This window comes from Bos taurus, chromosome 5, assembly GCF_002263795.3.
Source record: "Bos taurus isolate L1 Dominette 01449 registration number 42190680 breed Hereford chromosome 5, ARS-UCD2.0, whole genome shotgun sequence".
In the NCBI taxonomy this organism is placed as follows: Eukaryota; Metazoa; Chordata; class Mammalia; order Artiodactyla; family Bovidae; genus Bos; species Bos taurus.
The window spans coordinates 26,583,099-26,610,064 of NC_037332.1; the positions used below are offsets into that span (position 1 = coordinate 26,583,099).

The 26,966-nt window shown below is 45.3% G+C and overlaps 2 protein-coding genes across 6 annotated transcripts in view; both read right to left on the reverse strand.

Moving 5' to 3' along the window:
* Window positions 1-6,154: 6,154 nt before the first annotated feature.
* AMHR2 (anti-Mullerian hormone receptor type 2) lies at window positions 6,155-15,139 on the reverse strand. 4 transcript variants are annotated; one of them, XM_024991706.2, is made up of 11 exons: window positions 14,564-15,139; window positions 14,099-14,281; window positions 13,698-13,889; window positions 13,354-13,428; window positions 13,090-13,208; window positions 12,764-12,994; window positions 11,365-11,479; window positions 11,050-11,222; window positions 10,738-10,897; window positions 10,427-10,563; window positions 6,155-8,996 (listed from the first exon to the last, which is right to left on the reverse strand). In XM_024991706.2, exons 1-11 carry the CDS (start codon window positions 14,613-14,615, stop codon window positions 8,787-8,789), a joined length of 1,647 nt encoding a protein of 548 aa, XP_024847474.1. In that variant the 5' UTR covers window positions 14,616-15,139; the 3' UTR covers window positions 6,155-8,786. The 4 variants fall into 4 exon arrangements, with proteins under 4 accessions (XP_024847474.1, NP_001192257.1, XP_059742359.1 ...); NM_001205328.1 differs by having other exon boundaries at window positions 8,385-8,996; window positions 10,750-10,897; window positions 14,564-14,612; XM_059886376.1 differs by lacking the exon at window positions 10,738-10,897 and having other exon boundaries at window positions 8,906-8,996.
* Window positions 15,140-15,236: 97 nt separating this feature from the next.
* The window catches only part of SP1 (Sp1 transcription factor), a 44,458-nt gene continuing 32,728 nt past the window's right edge, over window positions 15,237-26,966 (reverse strand). Inside the window, exon 6 of one of the 2 annotated variants that reach the window (XM_024992087.2) lies at window positions 15,237-26,778. In XM_024992087.2, the coding sequence (XP_024847855.1) occupies window positions 26,465-26,778 (314 nt within the window). In that variant the 3' untranslated portion in view covers window positions 15,237-26,464. The remainder of the gene's footprint in view (window positions 26,779-26,966) is intronic. The other variant, NM_001078027.1, reaches the window with a different exon arrangement.

A 26,966-nucleotide genomic window follows, 5' to 3' on the forward strand; every position in this document is an offset into this window, starting at 1 on the left:
AAACTCAGATTTCTTTTTTTTTTTTTTTGACTGCACTGTGCAGCTTGCAGGATTTTAATTATTTTATTTGTTTTTGGTTGTGGCGGGTCTTTCTTACTGCGTGGGCTTTTCTTTAGTTGTGGGGCTTGCATGGGGGCTACTGTCTCGTTGCAGTGTGCAGGCTTCTCATTTCAGAGGCGTCTCTTATTGCAGAGCACAGGCTCTAGGGGTCCCAGGCTTCAGTAACTGCAGCACGTGGGCTCAGTAGTTGAGGTTCCCAGGCTCTAGAGCACAGGCTCAGTAGTTGTGGTTCCTGGGCTTAGTTGCATGGGTTCTTCCTGGACCAGAGATCGAACTCGTGTCTCCTGCATTAGCAGGCAGATTCTTTACCACTGAGCCACCAGGGAAGCCTAGCTTGCAGGATTTTAGTTCTCTGATCAGGGATCAAACCCATGCCCCCTGCAGTAGAAGTACAGAGTCCTAACTACAGGACCACCAGGAAATTCCCTAAACTCAGATTATTTAAAAAGCATGTAAATAATGCTTTTAAAGCTCATATTGCTCATTCATTAAGTCTTAAATGATTTACCATGCTTCTGTCATTCATTCATTCAACAAATACTTCTCAAGCTAGCCAGGTACTGGGGACAGAGTGAAAACACAGAAGAAAAAATCCTTGCCTTCATAGAGGTAATATCTTGGTAGTAGAGGCAGAATATAAATAAATATGTAATAACATTATTATATAAATTATGAAATTGCTATTATTATTATTATGGCTACTGTATAATAAAAGAACAAAATAGAGAGAGCTGGTTAAAGTGAAGCAGGGAACCCAGTTAGGAGGTTGCTGCTGTGGTCCAAGGGAGAATGGTGGTGGCCTGGATGGAAGTGGTAGAGATGATCAGCAGGGTCAGACTCTGGGTGGTGGTGGTGGTGGTGTAGTTGCTAAGTCGTGCCCAACTCTTTCGACCCCATGGACTGTAGCCCGCCAGGTTTCTCTGTCCATGGGATTCTCTAGGCAAGAATACTGGAGTGGGTTGCCATTTCCTTCTCCAGGGGATCTTCCTGACACAGGAATCAAACCTGGATCTCCTGCATTGCAGGCAGATTCTTTACTAATTGAGCTACAAGGGAAGCCCCCAGACTCTGGGTATTTTTTTTTTAATTGAAGTATAGTTGATTTATGGGTTCTTTTTTTTTTTTAAGGTAGAACTTAGCAGGCTTGGACTGGATGTAGAGGTGAAAGGAATAGAGAAATCAAGAATAAACCCAAGAATATTGAGTGGGAAATAATGGTGTCATTTTCTGAGATGAAGATGGGGGAGGAGCAGACGTAAGTATTTTTGGACAAGGTTAAGTTTAGGAAACCTATCAGATATCCAAGTGGAAATGTTGAGAAGGCAATTCGGTGCTCAGGAAGAGGTCTTGTCTGAAGAGAAAACAATCCAGAGTTATTGGGGTATCTAAAGGAGCTAGTAAGATTGGTGAGGGGGCACGGGTAGCCAGAGTAGGAAAAAAGGCCCAGAACTTGAACTCCCGCCTGCCAGTATTTAGAAATTGGATACAGAAAGGATAGATTCTCCCCTTTCCCAGTGAGTAAGTGGGAAATCTGAGGAAAAGTGTGAAGAAAGGATTCAAGGAAGAAGCTATCAAATGTTTAAATGCTGTTGATAAATTGTGTAGGAGGCAGACTGAGAACTGGCCATGGGATTTTGAAGAACAGTGAATTTTTTTAGGAGTGGTTTTAATTACATTCTAGGGATGAAATTTTGCTTGCCACAATTTGAGGAGAGAATGATATGTGAGAAGGTGGAGGCAGCAAATAAAAGTGATTCTTCCAAGCAGTGTTAGTAAGCAAGGAAGCAGAGAAATGGAGCAGTAATCATAAGAGGGTGGGGGTGGGGGGCGGGGGAGAAGAGGACGGGAAGTCTGGGAAGGACTTTTTAAGATGGGAGAATTTAAAGCATGTTTTTAAACTGATGGGAATCATCCAGTAGAGAGAAAAATGGAAGGGATAACCAAAGGAGCAAAGTTCCTAAGTGACCAGGAAAAAAGGGGTTCAAGTTTACAGGAGAAAACATTGACCCTAGATAGGACAGTTCACTTAATACAATGTAGTGGTTGAAAGAATGACCCTTGTGTGTGTGTGTGTGTGTGTGGCGTAAGGATGTGTTCTGATTTTATTGATTTACATGCAGATGTCCAACTTTTCCAACACCACTTGCTGAAGAGACTTTTTCCCATTGTAGTGTATTTCCTTTTTTTACTCTGATTAAATTTATTTATTATGGGGTGTGCTGGGTCCTCGTTGCTGCGCGTGGGCTTTCTCAAGTTGTGGCAAGCAGCAGCTATTCTCTGCTTGGGGTTCTCAGGCTTCTCATTGCGGTGGCTTCTCTTGTTGGGGAGCACAGGATGTAGGCTGCATGGTCTCCAGTAGTTGTGGCACACAGGCCTAGGTGCTCTGCAACATGTGGGGTCTTCCCAGATCAGGGATCGAAACCGTGTTCCCTGCGTTGGCAGGCGGACGCTTAACCACTGGACCACCAGAGAAATACCAAGCATGAGCTCTTGTTACCTGAAAACTGGGTTCACCTCTTGGTAGGTGTCAAGCCAAAAGACACAACCAAGCCATAGAAGAAGGAAGGATTTATTGCCTGCAGCAAGTAAGAACACTGGGAATCTGTCCCAAAGTAGTGTTTCCCTGAACAGCAAGACTGGGGAAGTTTTAAGCTAATAGTACATGCATATTCATGAAGGGGTGTGAACAGAGTTGAATTCAGCATAGAAGTGGGGCAGAGGTTGACAGAGTCCAAGCTTTAGTTGGTTGAAGTCATAAGGGTCAGAAAAGGTCAACGTCATTAGTCCATTCTCCACCTTGGTGGGAGCCGGCAGAACTCAAGGCTGTGTATCAGATTGTTATGTATACCCCTTGACGAGGAACTGGGACTCTGTTTTATCCCTGGATTATTGTTTCTTTTTTTAAAAAAAAAATTTATTTATTTGGCTGCACCAGTTCTTAATCGTGGCATGTGGGATCTAGTTCCCAACCAGGGATTGAATCCAGGCCCCCTGCATGAGGAATGCAGAGTCTTAGCCATTGGACTACCAGGGTACTTACCCTGAACTATTGTTTCTTGACTGCTTTTCTTTCATTCCTACATTCCCTCACTTCCCTTAAGATAATTGAATACTGAGACCTGTTCAAGGACAAGCACTGTGGCCAAGGTTAGATCACAAAATGGCTTAGGCCAAAAGGACTTCTCTTGTGTCAGAAAAGTCATGCTTGGTTCTCTTTCTCCACGGATACCCCTACCCTATCTGCTTATACTCTGAATCCAGAATACTTTCTTTGTAACCTTGGACAAGGTAATTCAAAAGAAATTTCCCTGTTTCAGTTCCCATCTCTAAAGTGAGGGATAATAATACTTAATTCATAGTGAGGATTAAATGACTTAATATATGCAGGACTCCGAACACTGCTGAACATATAGTAACCCCTAGACTACATGTGTTAGCTGTTACTATTGTTACAGGAGGGAAATCAGAGTCCACAGATCTAGATGTAAATGCATTGGTAGATTTAGTGAAGGGGAAAATGTGACTCTACTGCTTGCTCCTGATCTTTTTTTTCTTCAGGGAAATAAGCAAGATTATCAGTTGAGAGTGAGGTGGAGGAAGAAGGTCAGGAATAGTCATCTCATAAAGTGTGCAAATAAATTAACTAGGGGGCTGTATTAGGATTGTCGGTCAGTATGGAGGGCTGACTTGAAGTCTATGGGCCACATGTAAAGTGAGACCCGTCAGCACAGGTGGTAGCTGCTTCCAGTTAAACGCCAATGCTTGGGTACAGCTGTGAAAAAGGAAGAGAACTGGATTTAACTTGGGATGAGGTTTGCCTGCAAAAATATAAGAGAAATGGAAAGAGGGGCAAGACTGTTGAGAGTGTAGCGATTATAACGAAAGACCATGGAAGATAAACTGAACAAAGAAGAGAAAACTTAAGGGGTGAGATGAATAGTGAAAAAGTGACAGGGTGAATGGATTGGATGTGCCAATAGAGGCTTTCTAGAGTAACTGAGCTGAAAAGGCAGGAGTTGGTACCCAAAGAATGGAATGCTTGAAGCAGATTTGGTAGCTAAGGGTGGTAAAGGAAAATCTTGTTGGAAGGAAAAAGGTCAAGATGAAAGGATTAAAATAGTGACTTAAGTCACTAAGAATGATGATAAAAGTAATGATGAAAAGAAAAAGACTTTGACCAGATACTAAAATATTCAACAAATACACTAGTGACCAGGAGGTCTGCAGATAACCACAACGCAGATCATGTGGTCTGATGGCATGCATTTCAGAGAAGTTTGGATTTTTAAGGAGAAAGAGCAATGGTCTAGAGGCAGCAACAGAGAGCAAGGAAAATATCCACCTTCCTCCAGTGTCTGTGAAAGAAAAAACAGTTAACACTCCAGGAAAAGCAAGGTTCATTTTAACGGGTGGGAGAAAGAAAAGAGGACATTCAGAGAAGAGGTTGAAGATATAGAATATTTGTAGTTGTTTTCCTACACCTGAGGAAGGCATTGCTGTTGCTGCTGCTACTGCTAAGTCACTTCAGTCGTGTCCGACTCTGTGTGACCCCATAGACAGCCCACCAGGCTCCCCCATCCCTGGGATTCTCCAGGCAAGAACACTGGAGTGGGTTGCCATTTCCTTCTCCAATGCATGAAAGTGAAAAGTGAAAGTGAAGTCACTCAGTCGTGTCCGACTCTTCGCGACCCCATGGACTGCAGCCCACCAGGCTCCTCTATCCATGGGATTTTCCAGGCAAGAGTACTGGAGTGGGGTGCCAACGCCTTCTCCGGAGGAAGGCACTATAGACATATAAAGCAGCATAAGACATCTGTTGCTTGCTCTCTAAGAACTATAGGTAGGCAGGCCTATGGCAGTATGTGAAGGCATTAAACTGGCACAGGACAAAAGGAAAAAAGGTGGGTGGGGGCAGGGGACTTCCCTGTTGGTCTAGTGAAAACTGCGTTTCCAGAGCAGGGGGCATGGGTTCAATCCCTGGTGAGGGAACTAAGATCCTGCATGCTAACAAGGGATAAGTGGGGAAAAAAAGGAGAAATGGCATATTGCAGATTCCACCCAAGTTAGTGGCAGATCCAGGTTAGGAACTCAGGACTCCAGAGTCCTAAACTGGGTGCTATAACAAAACCAGAAAGAATATAAACTGTGCTCCTCCATGCTCTCCATGCTTCCCATTACAGACTAGGTGAGAATATGATGGTCACAAATGAAACAACTTCAGCAAACACTGTATCAATAAGCACAAAATATGCTACAAATCATGTCCCTTAGTGCCAAAGGAGGGTGCTATAAGTGACCTGTGGGGGTTTTTTTCTAAGAATTTTTTCTGGTGATAGCATATTCATTTACATATTTTTCCTAGATCCTGTAAGGAATTCATAAGACTTAAAGAAAACTTGGAAAACACAGAAAAGTAGAAAGAAAAAGAAGACTGCTTTTGAGGTCCCATCACCAAACAGAATCACTAATTATTATTTTGGAATACTTCCATCCAGTCTTTTTTTTCACTAGGCATAGACATTTTAAGTTAATAAGTAAACATGTAATTTTAATATACAAAATATGCAAAAAATTCAAAATTCAAGAGGTTAAAAAAAATCAGTCCTTTTCTATCGTTTTACCCATCTTCAGCCACACAGTTTCCCTCCCATGAGCCATTCTATTCATAGATTTCTGTTTCCAAGTTTATAAGAAGTTTATTTATTTGTATACTGCATCTCCATGAGTATGGAATCACTAATCATGGCAATGCCATACTAGTTATATACTGCATTTGGTGAAGTAATCTTTAAAACTGGGACTTTAATATTTTATCATAGAATCGTGGAATTATAGGGTTGGAAATTACTTAAGAGAATCATTCATTCAACTTCCTGAGAAAATTAAATAAATAAACTCTTAAGAGTTCAGAGTTAGAAGAGCCAAGATTATCATGTAGATTTTCTGAATTTCCTGTTAGTGATCCCTCCAATACAACATATTCCAGCACATCCACTCAAAATATTGCAAGTAAACATCGTAATGCTTACGACAAGCCTCCCCTTGTTTTTTTTTTATATTTATGGCCTCTCCACAGTTTTGAAGCAAGTCATAGTTTTTATTTTTTTAAATAAGCTTTATTTTTTCAGAACAGCTTTAGAGTTACAGAAAAACTGAGAAGGTAATACAGAGTTTTCATATTCACCATACCCTGTTCCCCTATTGATAACTCTTACATTAGTATGGTACATTTGTTACCCAAATAAGCCGATATTGATTCATGATTATTAACTCCATACTTTATTCATATTTCCTTGGTTTTTACCCAATGTCCTTTTTTTCTATTCCAGGATTTTATCCAAGAGGTCATGTGTCTCCTTAGGCTCCTCTTGGTTGTGCCAGTTTCTCAGACTTTGTTTTTGATAATCTTGACAGTTTTGGTTGGGTATTTTGAAAAAAATTGGTATTTGTTTGCTTTTCTTGTGATCATAGGTTTATCTTTGTTTTAACATAACCCTAGGCTTGTCAACATATGTTCGTATAATATTATCTGTTTCTAATTATTTGTGGTGTTTCCATAAACTTCACTTTTTTATTATTTTAATTGGAGGCTAATTACTTTACAGTATTGTGCTGGTTTTTGCCATTGACATAAATCCGCCACGGGTGTACATGTGTTCCCCATCCTGAACCCCCCTCCCACCTCCCTCCCCATCCCATCCCTCAGGGTCATCCCAGTGCACCAGCCCTGAGCACCCTGTCTCATGCATCGAACCTGGACTGGTCATCTGTTTCACATATGATAATATACATGTTTCAATGCTAGTCTCTCAAATCATCCCACCCTCGCCTTCTCCCACAGTCCAAAAGTCTGTTCTTTACATCTATGTCTTTTTTGCTGTATAGGATCATCGTAACCATCTTTCTAAATTCCATATATATGTGTTAATATATAGTGTATTGGTGTTTTTCTTTCTGACTTACTTCGCTCTGTATAATAGGCTCCAGTTTCATCCACCTCATTAGAACTGATTCAAATGCATTCTTTTTAATAGCTGAGTAATATTTCATTATGTATATGTACCACAGCTTTCTTATCCATTCATCTGCTGATGGGCATCTAAGTTGCTTCCATGTCCTAGCTATTGTAAACAGTGCTGCAGTGAACACTGGGGTACACGTCTCTTTCAGTTCTGGTTTCCTCGGTGTGTATGTCCAGCAGTGGGATTGCTGGGTCGTATGGCAGTTCTATTTCCAGCATAAACTTCACTTTTAATGGCTGAAAATCCCTTCTTTGTTATTTAAAGTCTGTATGACCTTGAACACATTCTAAACTTCTCTGAGCCCTTGGTAAATAGTGCTCACAGCATTGTCATGAAAAAGGCAAGTGGACTGTTGAGCAGAGGCAAGACAGAATGAAACTTATGTTTAAAGATTATTCAGAGTGCTGTTGAAACTAAATTATGGGGGAAATAGGTGGCCACCAGGGAAGTCCTATATACAGAGTACATCATGTGAAATGCCAGGCTGGATGAATCACAAGCTGGAATCAAGACTGCTGGGAGAAATATCAACAACCTCAAATATGGAGATGATACACACTAATGGCAGAAGAGTGAAGAGAAACTAAAGAGCCTCTTGATGAGGGGTGAAAGAGGAGAATGAAAGCTGGCTTAAAACTCAACATTCAAAAAACTAAGATTATGGCATCTGGTCCCATCACTTCATGGCAAACAGAAGGGGAAAAAGTGGAAGCAGTGATAGATTTTCTTCTCTTAGGCTCCAAAATCACTGCAGATGGTGACTGCAGCCATGAAATTAAAAAATGCTTTCTCCTTACAAGGAAAGCTATGACAAGCCTAGACAACATATTAAAAACCAGAGACATCTCTTTGCTGACAAAAGTCCATATCGTCAAAGCTGTGGTTTTTCCAGTAGTCATGTGTAGATGTGAGAGTTGGATCATGAAGGCTGAGCAAGAGGAATTGATGCTTTTGAACTGTGGTGCTGGAGAAGATTCTTGAGAGTCCCTTGGACTGCAAGGAGATCAAACCAGTCAATCCTAAAGGAAATCAGTCCTGAATATTCATTGGATGGACTGGTGCTGAAGCTTCAATACTTGGGCCACCTGATGCGAAGAGCAACTCACTGGAAAAGACCTTGATGCTGGGAAAAATTGAAGGCAAAAGCAGAAGTGGGCAGCAGAGAATGATATGGTTAGACAGCATCACCAACTCAATGGATGTGAATTTGAGCAAACTCTAGGATATAGTCAGAGAAGGCAATGGCACCCCACTCCAGTACTCTTGCCTGGAAAATCCCATGGATGGAGGAGCCTGGTAGGCTGCAGTCCATGGGGTCGCTAAGAGTCGGGCACGATTGAGCGACTTCACTTTCACTTTTCACTTTCATGCATTGGAGAAGGAAATGGCAACCTGCTCCAGTATTCTTGCCTGGAGAATCCCAGGGACGGGGAGCCCAGTGGGCTGCCATCTATGGGCACAGAGTTAGACACGACTGAAGTGACTTAGCAGCAGCAGCAGAATATAGTGGAGGACAGAGGAGCCTGGCATGCTGCAGTCCATGGAGTTGCAGAGAATCAGACACGATCTAGTGACTGAACAACAACAACAAACACAGGATCTACATAAATGCGTATTTACACAGGAGAAGTAGTCCAGGTAGGTTGAGGATTTCTGGAAAAAGGGCCTTGCTGAACCGTGAAGTGGCAGGCACTCAGCTGCAGCCTACTGGGGAGAATGGCAGACGGGAGGAGTGGAGAAATGGTCTTCCAGGCAGCAAAGTGAGCAGTCCTGCGCACAGCCCTCAGGGAAGAGGTGGGCCTCCTCAGGAGAGGCCAGGGCAGCCAGGCGCTGCTGTACACACTCAGCTGTTAGCCGCGCTTCAGGGTCTGCATCCCAGCAGTCCTCCAGGAGCTCTCTCAGGCCTCCAGGGTCCTGGGAAGAATGACCGGGAGGCAGGCTTTACTTCAGAACCCTGAGTGGCCCCAGCGTTAAAAGGCATCCTTGATGGCCCAGGTCTCAACACTCCTCTACTGTTCCTTCCTGGAGCCTCCTTCCTCCCTTTCACCGAAATCACGCCTTTCATTTCCTCTCTTATGAGAAAAGTTCTCTCCAAAGAGTCCACCTTTTCCTCTGAGATGCTAGTTCAGACTCATTAATGGTTTAACTGCTCCTTTCTCTCAGGCAACCAGCGTCTTCTGCAAACAATACCTAGCCTTTGTTACCAAACCCAACAGACACTTGAGCAGTGGAAACTTCAGATCAGGTAGCAGCAGAAGGGGCCTCCTGTAAGGAAACTGTTTTCAGCAGAAACCCTGAAATTTCACTATTCAGGCACTGTTTTAACCTTATCCCTAGTTCTGGCTTTAATTGGGTCGTGACAGAAACACAGAGGTGTAAAACAGAATGAGGAAATTATTGGATTAAATATTGGGCTCCAGGGGACTTCACTGGTGGTCTGGTCGTTCAGAATCTGCCTTGCTATTCAAGGGACATAGGTTCGATTCCTGGTGGGGGAATTAAGATCCTACATGCCTCGGAGAAACTAAGCCCAGAAGCCACATCTACTAAGTCTGCGTGCTCTGGAGCCCAAGGAACACATCTAGAGAGTCTGTGTGCCCCAGTGAAAGATCTCACATGACGCAACAGAGATCCCACGTGCCACAACTAAGACCCGATGCAGCCAAATAAATAAATGTTTTTAAATTTATTCTTCCCTGGTGGTACAGTTGTTAAGAATCCACCTGCTAATGCAAGGGACACAGGTTTGATCCCTGGTCCAGGAAGATTCCACATGGTGTGGAGCAAATAAGCCCATGCATCACAACTAAGGAAGTTCGCTGGCCCAGAGCCTATGTTCCTCAACAAGAGAAGCCACCGCAACGAGCAGCCCACGCACCGCAACTAGAGAAAGCCCAAGCGCCCCAGTGAAGACCCAGCATACACAAAAATAACAAATGAATAAATACTTTTAAAAAAATGTTAAAAAACAAATATTGGGCTCCAGTGTACCAGGAAAGCAGCCATCTTGGGGGCAGAGCTCAGACCAGAAGCAAAGCCAAGGAGGGCTTCCTGGAGGAAGGAACTGAGGAACAGGGCAAACTGCTGATGGAGAGAAGAGGGATGGACAAGGCAAACCTGAGCAAGAGGAAGGTGTGTGTCTCAGGAACGGGCTATGTGAGGCTTACAGTGGAAAGGGATGAACATGAGTACAGAGCAAGTTTGCCCAGCTCCAGCTGAACATGAGCCAGGAGTGGTGGGAGACGGGAAGGGATAGGAACAGGTGGGCTGTCCTGGTGCATAGGTCCCTGAAGCCCATGTCGAGACTCTCCAGGTCCCCAGCCCCCCAGCCTGCACCCTCTTACAGTGGTCAAGCAGCACCAGGTGGATGGAACGTGAGGGCGCCTCCTCTCCTCCACCGCCAAGGTCCACAGCTCACAGGCAGTGGGGGCGCTGCCCAGTTCTGCCTCATAGGCCAGCTGGAAGGGTGGTGGTCTGCTGTCTGGGAAAAGGCACATGAGGCTAGGTGTCAGGTAGCCCAAGGGGTGCCTTCTTGTAGGAAGACCAAGAGGGAGAAAGGTAGAGCTTCCTGGGTCAGGACGTAGGTGAGTCTAGAATGAGCAGGTGGGGCACGGGGGCAGGGGGCGGGGGGGGGCAGGGAGGGGGCCGCTGTCACCTCCATCCTCACCAGGTCGCAAATCTGGGCAGCGACTCATAATCTCCCACAAGAGCAGAGCCAGAGAGTAGATGTCAGCTCGCCGCAGGGCTGTGCCCCAGTCCTGAAGGTCCAGAGTTTTGTCCAAGAGCTCCGGTGCCATGTACCGCTGGGTACCAGCCTGGACGGCAAGGATCATCTCCATGGCAACCCTCAAGCCCCCGACTAGACTCAGCAGCACCCCGTACACTATAGGTGCTGCCGCACTGTCGCTGCTTCGTCATCAGCACCACCACCACCATCCTGGGTCTCTCCCTCCTCCAGAGTACTGACCTCCATGATGGCAGCCGGCCCTCGGGGTTGACTAGGGGCCCAGGTTGGGGGCTGGGCGAGGCCAGGGAGCACCAAGGCGAGGCCCAGATCTCCGATGGCGCATGACCCATCGTCCCGAACGAGCACATTCTGGCTGCTCAGATCTCGGTGGGCGATACCTGGTTTGTACTGGCCTGTGGGAGAAGCCAGGCTGAAGGGGCACGGATCTTCTTCTTTTGTCATTTTGACCCAATCCTTCCCCTCCAAGCTAAGGGAAAATCAGAAACAGCAGCATGGCTCCTGACTCCCATGACTTCTGGCCCCCAGCTCACCCACCATCCTGCCAACGTTCCTCATGGAGAAATGCCAGGCCCTGCGCCAGGGACAGTGCCATCCGCAGGGAACTGCCCCAGTCACTGGTGTGCTGGGTCAAGTAGTGGCACAGGGAGCCCTGGGGAGAAGCAGAGAAAAGAGGGGGACACACAAAGCTGGAAGAGGCTGATTCACCCCAAGGAGCAGAGATCAATTGTCAGACTTCCCTCCGCGTCTTCCAGCAGACTTACACACGACACACCCAGAGCACGGCAGTAGGCAATGCAGGAGTGAGGGTGTACATGACTCAGATTGACAGGAAAAATAGTAGCTCTAGTTTAAGTATCCTGAGCACTTGGCACGTGCCAGGCCTCCTGTAACCCTCACTACAACCCTGGGAGGTGGGTACTCTTGTCATTCCTGTTTTATGGATGAGGAGCTTGCTGGAAATCCCTGGGCAAGAGAGTTGTACAACCTGACCCCCCAGCAGTCTGACTGCCAGCATCACTCACCTTTAACCACCTTATACTGCCTCACAGGACTTGGGATAAAGACAGAAGAGGCCGAATAGGCTAGGTGGGGGCACCCGCATGAGTCACCTGGCCTGGGGTGTCACCCCGTAGCAGGGCGTGGGTGGGGAGAGACATTGGGTAGAGCAGCTGGTGTGGAGCAGCTGGGAGGAAAGGAACAGTGGAGTCCCTCATTCTACAGACATTATTGAGCGCCTTCAGTGTGCCCGGAAAGTTAAACAAAACCAAAAAAGTGGTGATTTTTGAGCTGGGCTGTGAGGTATATGGTCGAAGAAGAGACTTTCCAGAACTCAAGATTTCAGAGGTGGAGGAACTGTAGGTGACGATATCCCAAGTCCTTAGAGGCCTACAAGGCTGGTGCGGTCTGCCCCTGCCTATCTGTTTCTCTTCATCCTTTTTGCTCATGATCCTCCCTTTGAGTTACGCCTCCTTAGTCTTTTCTTATAGGACCTTTTCAGCACTTAATTCACTTGACACTTTACATTTCTTTCTGTGTTTGCTTGATCCCGTTCTGTCTCCCCTACTACTCTGTAAAATCTGGAAAGGGCAGGGGCTGGGTGTGTTTTTTTCCAGCAACATATTGTTCATCAATATTAGTTGAATGGATAGATGAATGAATTTGGAAGTCTGTGCCCAGAGATCTGTCTTTAACATTGGTTTTCCTTAAGGTTGGGAATATGAATTGTTTTGATTTCTCCCTTTCCTTGTCTATATATTGTAAGTCAAAATTATTAGCAAGTACTGCTTATAATAATAAAAAGAAAAAAAATAAAAAGCATATTTAATGTTCTGGAGAAAAGGCAATCTACAGCAAAGGAACAAGCCTCAACAGGGCCTAGCTGCCACCACTCCCCGCCCCACCTTCCCACACACAGACAGTCCTCGGTCCTCACCTTGGGGTGCAGTTCTAGTACCAGCAGGGGCCCACAGGGCAGGGGGCCAGGGCAGCCCCTGCTCGCGGTGATAAAGCGGACAATGTGGTCATGCTGTAGGCCTGGCAGCTCGTACAACGCTCTCTCAGCTTGGAACTGGGCCACAGCCCTCAGGGGGAAGGCCTTGATGGCTACCAGCTTGCCTTGCAGCTGCCCAGCCCACACCACTGCGTGACCTCCTTCCCGTATGACCTGGTGGGGACACAGTGCTGGGTTTGGGCCGGGCTTCCTCTCCAGCACACTCTCTGAGAGTGCCCAGAGGCCCCCTCCCCGCCATCCCTGGGCACCTGGGAGAAGCACAGCTCAGGCAGCTCCGGCAGCTCAGCACTCCAGTCCCTGCCTGAATCTGACTCTGGCTCGGGCTCTGGCCCACCTCGCTCTCGGCAGGCCTTCCGCTGCAGCAGGGCTGGGGCAGAGAACAGCCTTAGGGTCAGGGTACCCAGGCATGGAGACTGGGAAGTGATGGGGGTCAGGAGAGCCTGGAGAGGGGTCAGAGCGCTGGGGCAGTGCCTTGGGGGGGGATCACAAGGTGGGGTGGGGTAGAGTAGTACCCAAGATGCTGCTGCTTAGCAGCAGCAGCAGCAGAAGCAGTCCCAGCAGCAGCAGCGCTATCCAGGTGGACTCCCCTGGAGGTTAGAGCAAGAAAGAAGACTGGGTGAGCCCTGCCCCAAACCTTGCTCTCTGTTTCTCTCCCTCTCCTCAGAGAATTGCTTCTCTACCCACCCCCACCCTGGTCACAAGCCCCCTTATCTTCCAGTCACCAGGGCAACCAACTTCTCAAGGCCAGGAGGAGGGAAGCTTAGGACAGCGGTAGGGTGAGAATTGGCCCTGGTTCTAACCTCTCATCTAACCTGGGCCCCAGCCCCCACCTGGCTCCAGCACCTTGGGTGGCTACCTGAAATGGCCTGGGGGCCCTCCAAACCAGGTGTCCCAGGGCTCCCCAGAGGAGGCAGATGGCTGTAATTGGCATTGCAGAAGTCAGCGCCACAGGAGCAGGTGAAGAGAGTAGAGCTGGGGCGAGGATGGGCTCGGGGACTTGGGTCACAGCGGGGGGACTCACAGCCTGGCTCATCGCTGTCTCGGCATCCTGACGCAGAGGGGTTGGGAGAAGGAGGAGAGAAAGGGAGGGACAGAGTGTGTACGGGTCTGGGAACACAGAGGGCATCCCTTCCATCTCTCACAGCCTTTTCTTTCCCTCCACACATTCCATTTCTCCTGCCCTCCTCAGCGGCCACCCCCACCCAGGATGAGCCTCTCTCCCACCCGGGTATGCCTGGCAGATGCTGTGCCGTTCACCTTGCATCTCCACCTGTGCCTGGTCTTGGGTCAGGTTCCAGATTCCAAAGCAGCAGCGGCTGTAGAGGCAGTGGATAACCCTGGGGGGGCCCGGCCCTGCATCCAGCAGCTTCCCCAGGTTCTGTGTGCTTCCCCGCACTCCAGGGGCCTCGAAGAACACACAGGTCCGCCTGCTGGGGGGTGCTGCGGGCCAGGGTAAGGGGAGGGGAGGGGTCAAGATGGGAGTGAATGCAGGGGCAGAGACAGAAGCCGGGAGAGAGACAAAACATGTTTCTTATTGCAGAGCTAGCGTGGTAAAGCCACAGGAGGAAACAGGGTCAGCAGAGACCTGGAACGTGACCCCCACCAAGGGAACACCTGGCTGTACCCTTCACCCTCACTCACCCACTCCACTCATCACTCTTCAAGTGCTCCCTCCCACGATGGGTGGCTGGAAAGACCCTGCTTCTCCCTGTAGACACTTACCTTGCACAGCTGTAGGAAGCAGTGCCCAGAGCCCCAAGACCCCCAGCATCATGCTGGAGCGGGCAGCAGGAGCCAGCACAGCTGTCCCTGGCCAGAGCTTCCTTCAGACACAGAGCACCGTGGGGCTTCTGATCCTTCAGCCCCCAACTCCACCCGCCTCCCTCTTCCCCGTCTCTGTGGGGGAGACGGCTGCTGTGGGGGAGAGGATGGGTGTGGGGAAAAGCAGGGAGAGAGGGAGGAGCAGAGAACCAGTCCTGTATCTTCCTCTGTTCAGCCACCTCCTCTTTTCTCTGTAAAGTGGGAGGAGGGGGCCTTAGAGTTCCCACTGAGAACAGAGTGATGCCAAACCTCTGCCCTTTGCTGACCCTAGGAAAAAGTGCTGGCTGCTGTCAGCTCTTCCCAGGCTGGAAACCCAAGTGAGGTTAAGTGCTCAGAGCCATTCACCTGTTCCCAAAAGCCCTTCTAGCTCTTATTTTCTGGGCTCAGATCTGTGGTTCTGTGGGCACAGACAGGCTTCACAGGCCTAGACTTTTGAGTTGACCTGATTTTCTAAACTCAAGGGTCAGGAAAGCAGCTGTATAAAATTAGAGTTTTTAAAAAATCACATTGAAAATAGATGTATGAAGGTAGATTTGATGTTATCAAAATTTTTAAAAAATCACATTGATCACCATTATAGAAAAGGTAACAAACTTTATTGAGCACCTATGTGCTAGGGCACGACTAGGGCTATGAATTTTACAATCATCACATCTAATTCTCCCATTGAGTTATTATTATCTTCACTTTACAGGTAAGAAAGCTGAATTTAGGTAACTTGACCAAGGTCACTCTGTCAGGAAATAGCAGTTAGGATTGGACGTAGTAAGTCTGATTCTAAAGCCCAGGTCCTGTTTTCCCTTTTTTTTTTTTTTGCATTTATGGCCATGATGCCTGAAAGAAAATACAAAATTCAGCAGTAAAAAATATTTTCTTTTAACACAGTATTTAAATATGGACTGAGAAAATGTGTACCAATACCTGTCAGCCAACCACTATAAAAAGATAGTACAGTTCAAACTATCACCACCAGAGGTCAGCAAACATAGGAGAAACTCAGGACACAGTGAGGGGTCAGAAAGGGCCTCCTGGAGTGACTCATATCCACAGTACATCTCCAGTATCTATGAAGCTGCAGGAACTGCAGACTGTGACCGGAGGGCTCAGAGTGTGTAGAGGGAACATCAGCGTGGAGATGGAAGGAGAGCGGTGTAGATCCCGTGCCGCAATCGAGAGACAGGAGTCCAGCTCCATCAGATTACTGCCCAGAAGAAACTGTGGAACTGGCTCTCATGAGAATTAGAGGAATTCTGGTTCCCTGTTTTCCTAGCCTTCTGTTCCGCTGGTGGCTACCTGGAAACCCTTTCTAGGGATGATCTGGCTTAGATGCAGGATGATTCTGGAGTCTGTCTTCCGAGGAGCTTACATGAGGGTATCAAAGCCCCAGTAGTGTGAAGCAGCAGCTAGAGGCATGACCAGGGCTTTGAGGCTGATGGATAGCTGCCCATCCCTCCTTGGGCTCTTCTAGGAGTCCAGGCAGATGGAATGCTGCACTCAGTTACAACTATCTTCCTTTGCCAGATCTAAGTCTGGGACTGAGAAGTATCAATAACCTCAGATATGCAGATGACACCACCCTTATGGCAGAAAATGAAGAGGAACTAAAAAGCCTCTTGATGAAAGTGAAAGACAAGAGTGAAAAAGTTGGCTTAAAGCTCAACATTTCAGAAAACTAAGATCATGACATCTGGTCCCATCACTTCATGGCAAATAGATGGGAAAACAGTGGAACAGTGGCTGACTTTATTTTGGGGGGCTCCAAAATCACTGCAGATGGTGATTGCAGCCATGAAATTAAGACGCTTACTCCTTGGAAGGAAAGTTAGGACCAACCCAGACAGCATATTAAAAAGCAGAGACATTACTTTGCCAACAAAGGTCCATCTACTCAAGGCTATGGTTTTTCCAGTAGTCATGTATGGATGTGAGAGTTGGACTATAAAGAAGCTGAGCACCGAAGAATTGATGCTTTTGAACTCGTGTTGGTGAAGACTCCTGGGAGTCCCTAGGACTGCAAGGAGATCCAACCAGTCCATCCTAAAGGAGATCAGTCTTGGGTGTTCATTGGAAGGAATGATGCTAAAGCTGAAACTTCAATACTCTGGCCACCTGATGCGAAGAGCTGACTCATTGGAAAAGACCCCGATGCTGGGAAAGATGGAGGGCAGGAGGAGAAGGCGACAACAGAGGATGAGATGGCTGGATGGCATCACCAACTCAATGGACATGAGTTTGGGTAGGCTCCTGGAGTTGGTAATGGACAGGGAGGCCTGGCGTGCTGCAGTTCATGGGGTCACAAAGAGTCAGACACGACTGGGTGACTGAACTGAAGTCTGGGATTGAGGGGGGAATTGAAGGTAAAAGAGCTTCTTGCATCAGGAGTTATCAGAGGAGAGCAAGGTAAGGAGCAGGCAGGAAGGCAGTCTCCTCACCCACAGCCTTGGATAACTACTCTCAAGGCAAAAATATTGTCTCTCAATATAGAAACATTCCAGTCAGGTTTATGGGAACTCTACATGCTCTGGGCAGAGTTCAGAACTGAGATGAGGAGGAAAAGGGGTAAGGATCTGAGAGCTGGGGGATCAGGAAGGTCCTGAGAAAGAACTTAAGCAAAGGAAGGAAGGCTTCCTGGATTCCACATACACAAAGCTCTTCATTAGGATCCCCTGATTAAAGTCTGTAGTGGCCCAATAATTTACTTTTGACCCCAGTGATGACAAAGCTAAAGTGAGTTTATCCATTCAACTCAAAAAATATTAGATCCTAGTCTTAAAAAAGGTATTTCATTAAATGCTGAACCTACAAAATACATGTGATTCTTGCCCTCCAGGAACTCAGTCTAGAAAAGCAGGAGAAAATACCAATAAGCAACCGGAAAATTATGTCTAGCTAGAGGGTATGAACAAGGAGCTACACAAGCAGAAAGATCAAATAAGCTAAAACTGTGTTCAGGGTAGAGAAGACAAGGGAAGAAAGGTGTCCAAAGGTTTCACAGAGAAAGGAATATGTAAATTGTCTCAAGGTAATCACACTGAAAACAAATAAAAGGAGGGTGATTATTGTAGCCAAGGAACAGCAAGAACAAAGGCAGCAAGAATACAGGTATAAACCACAAAAAGCGTGTTGAGGCCAGGCCATGGGGGAGGGGCAGAGACTGAGCAGGAGAAAAGGGTATGAGACACGAAGCTGAAAATCACAACTAGAGATAAACTGGGACCAGACTGGAAAGGTTGTACTTTTCCTAAAAGCAAAGGATTTTAAGCAGGGGTCTGGTGGCAACGTGAAAGATGGACGACTGAGGCTCAGGGAGATCAGTTACAAGACCTAAGCAGTAGCCAGGGTGAGTGCGAGGACAGTGGAAATAAGAGGGAGGGAATTCCCTGGTGGTCCAGTGGTTAGAACTCCAAGCTTTCACTGCTATGGGCCTGGGTTCAATCCCTCATTGGGAAACTAAGATCCTCCAAGCCCAGAGGCCAAAAAACCAAACCCAAAAGAAGGGGGAAAATGGAGATACACTCTGTTAGTAATATTGACAGGATTAGTAATCAAATGAATGTTGATAGATGAAAGAGAATTAAAAGATGATTCTGAAATTTCAAGTATACATGATCAAGAGTATTAATGGCAAGTGAGGAAAGGAACACAAAGGATTATTTTTCTTCCTTACATGTTGAGTGAGTTATCTGTGGGACATTCAGATGAAAATATCTACTAAGCAGGCTGCCAGGTTGAGAAAAAAGTGAGGGATTTTAATTTAGGTGTCACCAACATGTATGTAATAGCTAAAGAGAAGAGAGAATGCAACTTGTTCAGGGGTGAGAGAGTAATGAAAGGACCCAGGATGGGGAATGCCAGTTATTCCAGGGACAGAGGAAGAAGTGGCTATGAAGGAGACTAAAACATATAAAGGTTGAAGGAAAACCAGAAGTGCCTCAGTTTCACACTTCATGGGAAGAAAGGACTGAGACACACACTGCTGGAAAGAGGTCGAAGAGGCTACGGGCTGAAAGGCCATTGGAGCAGGCAACCAGGGTGCTGGTACTGATGAGCGACTTGGTAAACGATGGCCAGACAGGTGGCTAAGAGAAAAATTAAACTCTCACTCACTTTGGAAATGCAAAGAATTAGGTTAGCAGCTTGAAGCAGCAGCAGAGGCTTTTCAAAATGGGAGAGGTGGGCAGAAAGGCAGATTTTAACATGGTTGAAAAGTCAAAAGTATTAGTTGTTCAGTCATGTCCAACTCTTTGGGACCCCATGGACCGTAGCCCATCAGGCTCCTCCGTCCATGGAATGCTCTGGACAAGAAAACTGGAGTGGGTGGCCATTCCCTGCTCCAGGGGATCTTCCCAACCCACGGACTGAACCCGGGTCTCCCACATTGCAGACTCCTTACCTTCTGAGCCACCATGATAGGCTGACGGAAGGTCTCTCCAGGAGAGACTTAAAAGGAGAAAATACTATTGAAACAAAGAACAAAAAGAAGTCAAAGAAAATGAGGTTGAGAGCACTAGTGGCAGGCTTGGCCCTGCAAACGAAAAACACTTCTCTCCTTAGGAGAAGGGGGCAAACTGGTATTGGCGAACACGCAGACGTGAGAAGAGAGGGAAGTTTGAGGAAATCTGATGGGAAATTGGAGGGAAGTTTGAAGAACTTTGATGCTTCTGTTTTCTCTGTAAAATAAGAAGCAAATTATCTGCTGAAAAATGGGGTCAAGACTAGGAAACTTGCAGTTCTACATTACTATGCCAGACTATTAAGTATTTGATAGCAGGGCCTGTCTTACTTCTTTTATCCTCAACCTAGCACATAGTAAGGGCTCGATAAATGTTTGCTGACTGAATAGCTGACAGAACTATTTAAAGGGCCACATAAGACTCCTAAGGCCAAAAAACATACAGCCCCTCCTCATAAAAACCCCTCCAGTAAAGCCAAACATTAAAATGTTATATTTCAAATAGCTACGTAAGAAAATCAAATGACTGAGTGCTTTGATGAAGTGGACACAAGGGGTCAAATGAGCAAAAATAATCAAGAATGCTGGTAGTTACAGTATAAACCATCAATCAAGGATTCTTAGATAGGTACGAAGGCAAGTAAAAGCACAGGCTGACGGGAAATGGGAAAGGCTGTTAGCGTTAACTTCAATTTTAGTTTCAAGGGGCCATAATCCAGATTCAGTCATTTTAGACACAGGTTGGTATTAACTGAATGCAAAATATGTTGGAGCTAGATCTTGGCTTCGAACTACCATTCTCCAATAAAAAGAACAAAGGCTCCCTGGAGAAATGGCCAATCTAGGGCTGGGGCAGGGAAAATACAGTATGAGCCTGAAGCATCTTATGTATCAAAAAGTGCTCAAGAAAAAAGAGGATGTAGACATATCAAAGGGACACAGACGTCAAAAGCACTTCCAATGTTCAAAGCTGGGACAACGTGAGCAACAAAAATATTGTATAATTGGATTATAACCACCCACTTAAATATACATGAGTACTTGCTAGTTTAAATTAATAAAAAAGAGGCAGTTTCCTCACAGAAGCTTACTTCCCACCAACCCCATTAAGGGTGGGCTAGACTCACTTCCTGGAGAAGGCAATGGCACCCCACTCCAGTATTCTTGCCTGGAAAATCCCATGGACGGAGTAGCCTTGTGGGTTGCAGTCCATGGGGTCACTAAGAGTCAGACACGACTCAGCGACTTCACTTTCACTTTCATCCACTGGAGAAAGAAGTGGCAACCCACTCCAGGGTTCTTGCCTGGAGAATCCCAGGGACGGGGGAGCCTAGTGGGCTGCCGTCTATGGGGCTGCACAGAGTCGGACATGACTGAAGCGACTTAGCAGCAGCAGCAGACTCACTTCCAAAGAATAGGGAAAGAGAAAGTGAAGAAACCAGGCAAATACTACCTTAACCAGGTGATAAAGGTTTTACCATCCATGTAACATGGCTATCACACACCCCTTGATAGGATGTGATGAGGGCATTTCACCTATGTAGTACTTTTTTCTCCCCCCAAAACCTGTAAGCTCAGTCTAACAATGAGAAAAAAAAATCAGACAAATTCAGATTGGGGGATACTCTACAGAACATGGCCAGTACTCTCAAAGACTGTCAAAGTCACCAATAAGACTAAGAAACTGTCAGTCACAGAGGAGACTAGGGAAACACACCAACTAAATGCAATGTGGTATCCTGCCACAGATCCTGGAACAGAAAAAGGACATCAACGGATAAAGCCCACAAAGCCTAGGATTCAGCTAATGTAATGTACCAATGTCAGTTTCTTAATTTGGAGAATATATCCTGATAATGTTAACAACGGAGAAAATTGGGAAAGCGGAATATAGAAACCCTCTGCACTATCTTTGCAACTTTCCTTTGAATTTAAAAATATTTCAAAAAAGAAGCTAATTTAGAAAAAAAAGTTCAAACTGTCCCTGTTCCTCTGGATCTGCTGCATTTCTGTGTAGTCCTGGCACACTGATCTGGTCATGAATTGTTTACCTGGGAGTTAAGTGTAGGACACTGCACTGATTAACATGTATTAACAGTGTAGCTAGAAAACTTCATTTTGGGTTTAGTATATGAAGTTATAACCATATTCTCCCCAATCCCAACCCTCTCAACACACCAGAGACATGGCTTTTTATTAAAAAACTTTTTTTTTTAATTGGTTTACAAAGGAGCTACAGACTACATTGAACTAATCTTTGTACAAAAAGGCAAAAAAAAAAAAAAAAAAAAAAAGCCCCCAAACACCCAGAGACAAAAGGCAGGGGAAAGACAAGAAAGTAACAAGAAAGTAAGATACAAAAGAGCAGGAAGAAACTAAGACAAGAGATTAGCATCATACATACACAAGATCAAGGGGAAAAAAGAGCAAGAAAGATGAGAGAGCATTTAAAAGTATTTCCCCACAGCCCAGGTGATAATCGGATTGAAACCAACAACAAACACAGCATGAGATTATTAAGAAGTTTAAAAAGGCAACAGTGGTATGGAGACTGGTTATTGCCAGTGTTAAGAGAGAGAAATAAACTTGTTTTAGGCACCAGAGACCGGAGCACTGCCCCTTCCTCCCAGAGGAGGACAGACTCTGGAAGAGGAAGCAAGCCCTAGGGCAGCTGCCATTGGTATGTGTAGAAGGAGTCTCCTCAGACCAATCTCAGCACATTTTCCCCAACTTTCCCCAAAATCTTTGCACCTTAGATTCCAAGTGAGAGCTATGGGATGCCAATGGGAGAAAGGGGTGATCAGAAATATGAAGACTTGCCCTTGTGCACACTGTTTAAGAGCAGCTGCTAGCAAAGTGGGGGGCTGGGTAGAGAATCCCATTCCTCTGTGGAGAAGGCACAGTGTAATTCCTGAAGGCGAGGAAGAGAAAACACACACCCCAGGAGAGGTATCAACAAAGTCCTCACCACCCACGGCAGCCTCACTTGAGACCTATTTATGGGTTTTTTTTTTTTGGATATTAAAGGGAATTGAGGGACAGATCATGCCTCTTCTTGTTCAGCAGGGACAAGGCAGGCTGTGGTTGTGATAATGAGGAAGGGAGAAAATGGGACAAAATACTCATTTCCCTCAAATGAACATTGTGGAGGCAATCTTTCTGGGTTTGGGGAAATCAAACTGGAGAAGACCTAGGAGGTGAATGAAACCAGGGACTCCCATTTTTTTTCCCCCTTTCCCATACTTCGATCTAAGGCAAGTGAGCTAAATTGGCAAGAGGGAGTAGGAATTTAAGCTTAAGGCTGCTTAATGTCCTCCTGGGAGCTGGTGTTTAGGGAAGACAGACAAAGAAAAGAAACAGGTCAACCTCAAAGCTGGTCTCCTCATCCTCCTAGATGAGGTCTGTACCCCAGGAGTAGAGCCAAGAGAGGCACCGCAGAGCACACAGGCTCCTAAACAAAAGTAATAACCTACCCATAGTTTATCAGCAGTTTTCAAAAGCAATGTTTTCCGGGGTTGGAGAAGTGCCATATCCTCCTCCCTTTCCCCAAAGCTACTGCTGCCACCTTTCATCCTTGCACAATAAGTTACTGGCTCTCTTCTAAGGGAGATGAAACTCTGAGATTTCACATTCCTCCTCCCAACTCCAAGAGGGTACTTGAATAGGGGGAAGGAGAGCTATGCAAAGGGCCCCTCACTTGAGGCAGCTAGACTATCCTCATTTTCCTTGGTACCTGGATCAGAACTCCTTTGATCTGATCCCAAGGTCCAAAAGGCATCAGGGTACTTACAACTGAATGAAAACTTTAGCACCAGAGCTCCCCAAAAGCGTAACAGGGGCCTGATTAACACCCCCAGAAGAACCCCTCAAAAAGTGTATAAATTTATTGCATCCTAGCAAAGATCTGCAGCTTCCAGTATTCACACAATGTGAAGATATTAACAATACAAAATATATTCTGAAAGTCAAACATCTGCAGTTCATAGTGCTTTCTCAGATTTGTTAAAAAAAAAAAATACAATGCTTAGTTTCCTATATAGGATATACAAAAGCAAAAATATATATATGTATATAGTAGAAATAAATCAATCAGCCATAGTAATTTACAGCCTTTGTCTCTAACCCTCCCCCAGTCATAATCTTTACCCAACACTTCAGTCTATACATTCTGGGATCAAGAGTTCTATTCTGAATTCTGAAAAATATCTGTTACACTGCATTCTACATGGCACCCATAAACAGGGTGCCCGCTGGGAAGTCCCTGAAGGAAGACGATGTGGGTTGTTACTGCTCTGGGTAAAAAGTGAGACAATCAAATGATAAGCAGATATATGTGAACAGGCAACCTGAAAGGATAAGGGAATAATATTATCACTTCTCTGGGCACCCCCAACCCCACAAGGTTTGGTCATTAGAAAGTTACATAAAAGAGCAACTTGTGGAAAAAAAAAAAAATACAATCAATATGCCTGTCAGTTACACTAATTTCTTCTGGCAAAAAGTTCAGGGGAAGGGACTTTCAGCAATAAGCTCCTGACTCAAGGAATGTGGGTTAACGTGCTGTGGAAAAGACTGACTGACTTACTGCTGCGGGGAGATAAAAGCAGTAGCGGCTTTCATTTTAGGGCCAAACAAGATACTGAATCTTGAGCTTCCTTGTTGAGAAGGAACTAGGACAAGTGGAAAGAACTGGATATAAATTTGCTTGTGCTAAGAGCTGGGGGTAAACCAGCATTCCATCCCAGAGAAAACCATCATCAAATAACCTAAAAGTGTATAAGCTTCAGCATCATTAAGCTAGATTACATCTAGTAATTTCATTCTGGGGAAGATTCCATTCCTTGAAATGTTCTATCAAAACACTGCACACTCCAGTGAGTTATCTTGCCCCTTTCCTCCAGAAGATGCCTATGTACATGATTACAGATATAAAATAACATGTTCAGAGTTCTGCCTTTGAGTGGGAACAAAGAGTGTGATAAATGGCTGGGCAGATAACTTTCACTTCAGTATTAATGCAATTTGATAAGGGGAAAGCTCCTTGCAATAGCTTCTGTGTCAAAAACACTATTAAGTCTGCAGACAAAGGACCAAATGGAGTGAGCTTTTGTTTAAAATATTAACAGTTATTGTATTTCAGGTTAAACAACAACACAAACTTACCCAAACCCTAATTTGGATAGATTTTATATAAAATATATAGTAGAATCATGGCATCATCTATTTATAGTCAAGGTAAACAAAATTATGAGAGGAATTAGGACTCTACTATAGATCTGGATGTTGGTTTCACTTTCAAACACAAAAATAGTTTCTTCTTTTAAAAGTGCAGTAGAATATCCCCCATTCATAATTGTAACTAGTTTAGCAAAAGCAAAGCAATGACCTCAGGAACATACCCAGGTTTTAAGATAGATTTCTAGGTAATGGGCCTGAAAGGCATTTTGATCTGAATTTGATTTATTTTCCAACAATTTCAAATATAATTTCTCATCTGTGTGTAGATATATACAAGCGAGAACACACATTCACACACGGTCATACACAAACACTTCACTTTCTATCAGATTAGGGTAATTTTTTATTGCAGGTCTCTTATAGTATTGGCTAACAGAAAACCTATCCCCAATCTAACAGATTACACACATACACACAGCCATTTCCACACTTCCTCACAGTGAAAAGCTCTCTGACGAGATACCAGAAAGTCAAGAGAGACAATGTTTTAATGGCTGGGCCTTGAGGACAACTCTGGTTGCATTTAAATCTCAGTGCCAAATGCACTAAGAGTTCCCTGCCGCTGTAATTTTTGGATCAGTCTCTTCAGGAATCAGGCCATGGAGAAAAGCAGGATGGTTTTCCCTGGTCTCCCCTATAAGCCACAGTGGTAAGACAAGATTTCTTTTTGTTCTGGGCTATCATTCCCATGATCATGAGCACTTCCTTTCCCCTCAGGAGCCACCCTACGAAGAGTTAAGGGGAAAGATCAAAGAACCACTGCCTTGCCACTGATCCATGCTCTGGAGTTCTGCAGAATGGAAATCCAGAACAGAGTCACTGGCTGATGCTCTGTAATAACATAATGGGAAAGCAACTACTGGAGATGTTCAAAAGAGGAAGTGTATTTCCTTTCAGAACGTGAACTCAGAAGCCCACACATCAAAGCTTAGAGCTACCTTGGAAGAAGTTGCACAAAGGTCCAAACACTCCAACTCCTGAACTGAACTACTTGAGTCACTTCCACTTCTGAGCACATCATTTTCCTACTGAAAGCTCCTACCTATTATTTGACCATCTTTTCACAGTTTGGACAAACTGATCCCAGACTATAACTTTCAAAGGGTCTCTTGTACAATTCCATAGAAAGACTTCTGATTCCTGATGCTTAGAGCAGCCAATGAAGAGAGAGGTGCTTTTGACTCTCCAGCACCAAAAGGGTGCCTGCGTCAGTAGTATTTTGAACACTCTCTTCACAGCTACCTCAAGCATTCGCCTGAGCTTCAAGGCTTCTCCATTCTGCTGCTGGGACTAAGGACTTTATTAAAAAATGAAAGAAGTGCCTCATCCAGGGACCACTACCAAAAACAAAATATGAAGAGATCAGGCGAGAGAAGGGGAGACAGAAAGGGTTGAGTCAGGGAAAGAGTGCAAGAAGCTGATCCCAAATTAAAAGACAAAATTAAGAAAGGAAAACATTATGTATGTATATATAAACTAAAAGCAGAGCATATAAATGCTTAATCTGGTGGGAAGCCAAGACAACATCTATTAGAAATCTTGATGTGTCACAACAAGGCTCAGCCATAAGGAAATAAGGCAATATAAAAAAAATGACCAAGGTATTTTGGTCACAGAATGGTCTCCTTCCTCCTCCCAGCCAACCCCTGCAAATGCATCTCTATATATCTTTTATATATATATATATAATATAGAATCTGTTTTTGTTAAAAAGTATTTCAATGATCATATATATTTATCAAGGCATGATGGCTTTAGGAAAGGGGGGGATCCATCATGGGGGAGCTGAGAAGGGAAATGCAGGAAGGGGGAGGCTGGGGTAAGAAGTGTTAAGAAACTGTTTGGGGTCAAACAAATGCTCATCAAAGGTGGCACCAAAGGTGGTACCAACAGAATTTTCACTATGTTTCCCACTTTAAGAAGGTACTGATGATACAGGTGGGTGCCAGGACCCCATCTCTTCTTTTGTATCCCACCCCCAATTCTTCCCACCACCATGCATTTTTAATGCCTCATGGCTCACTCTCCCACACGTCTCTTGGACCCATGCTACCTTGCATCCCAGGGTTGATGGGTATGGCCCATATGTCTCTGGCCCCAGGTGCCTGATCTCAGAAGCCATTGCCACTGATATTAATGGACTGCAGATCTGCCACCTGCATGACATTGATGCCACTGTTGGCAAGACGGGCAATACCCTCCGGACAAATGGCCTCCATGGCTACCATGTTGGTGGTAATAAGGGCTGAAGGGGTGGCAGTACCACTGCCTTCTGAACCTGCCCCACTGTCCAGGGGCAAAGTGCCCACACTCAGGGCTACACCCGGGCCTCCCTTCTTATTCTGGTGGGTCTTGATATGCTTTGACAGGTGGTCACTCCTCATGAAGCGCTTGGGACACTCAGGGCAGGCAAATTTCTTCTCACCTAGGTAAAGGAAGAGTAAGAAGATGAGAAAATCACATCTTAGGAAGTAGGGGTACCTTGTTCAGGTCATTCCCTTCAAACCATATACGGCAGAATAAGGCTCATCTTAAAAGGTGATTAAAAACAAGAAAATTCTGGTGATTATCTTTTGTCTTTTGGGGTGGGGGGGGAGTAAAGATTAGAGAGTA

What these genes read in the sequence shown, in the direction of transcription:
- AMHR2 (XM_024991706.2), bottom strand. Translation starts at nt 14,615, where the DNA reads ATGATGCTGGGGGTCTTGGGGCTCTGGGCACTGCTTCCTACAGCTGTG. An exon ending in TGAGGAACGTTGGCAGGATG is followed by an intron (nt 11,223 to 11,364) that starts GTGGGTGAGCTG and finishes CTTCTCCCACAG; the next exon opens with GCCAGTACAAACCAGGTATC. An exon ending in GCGACCTGGTGAGGATGGAG is followed by an intron (nt 10,564 to 10,737) that starts GTGACAGCGGCC and finishes GCCTTTTCCCAG; the next exon opens with ACAGCAGACCACCACCCTTC.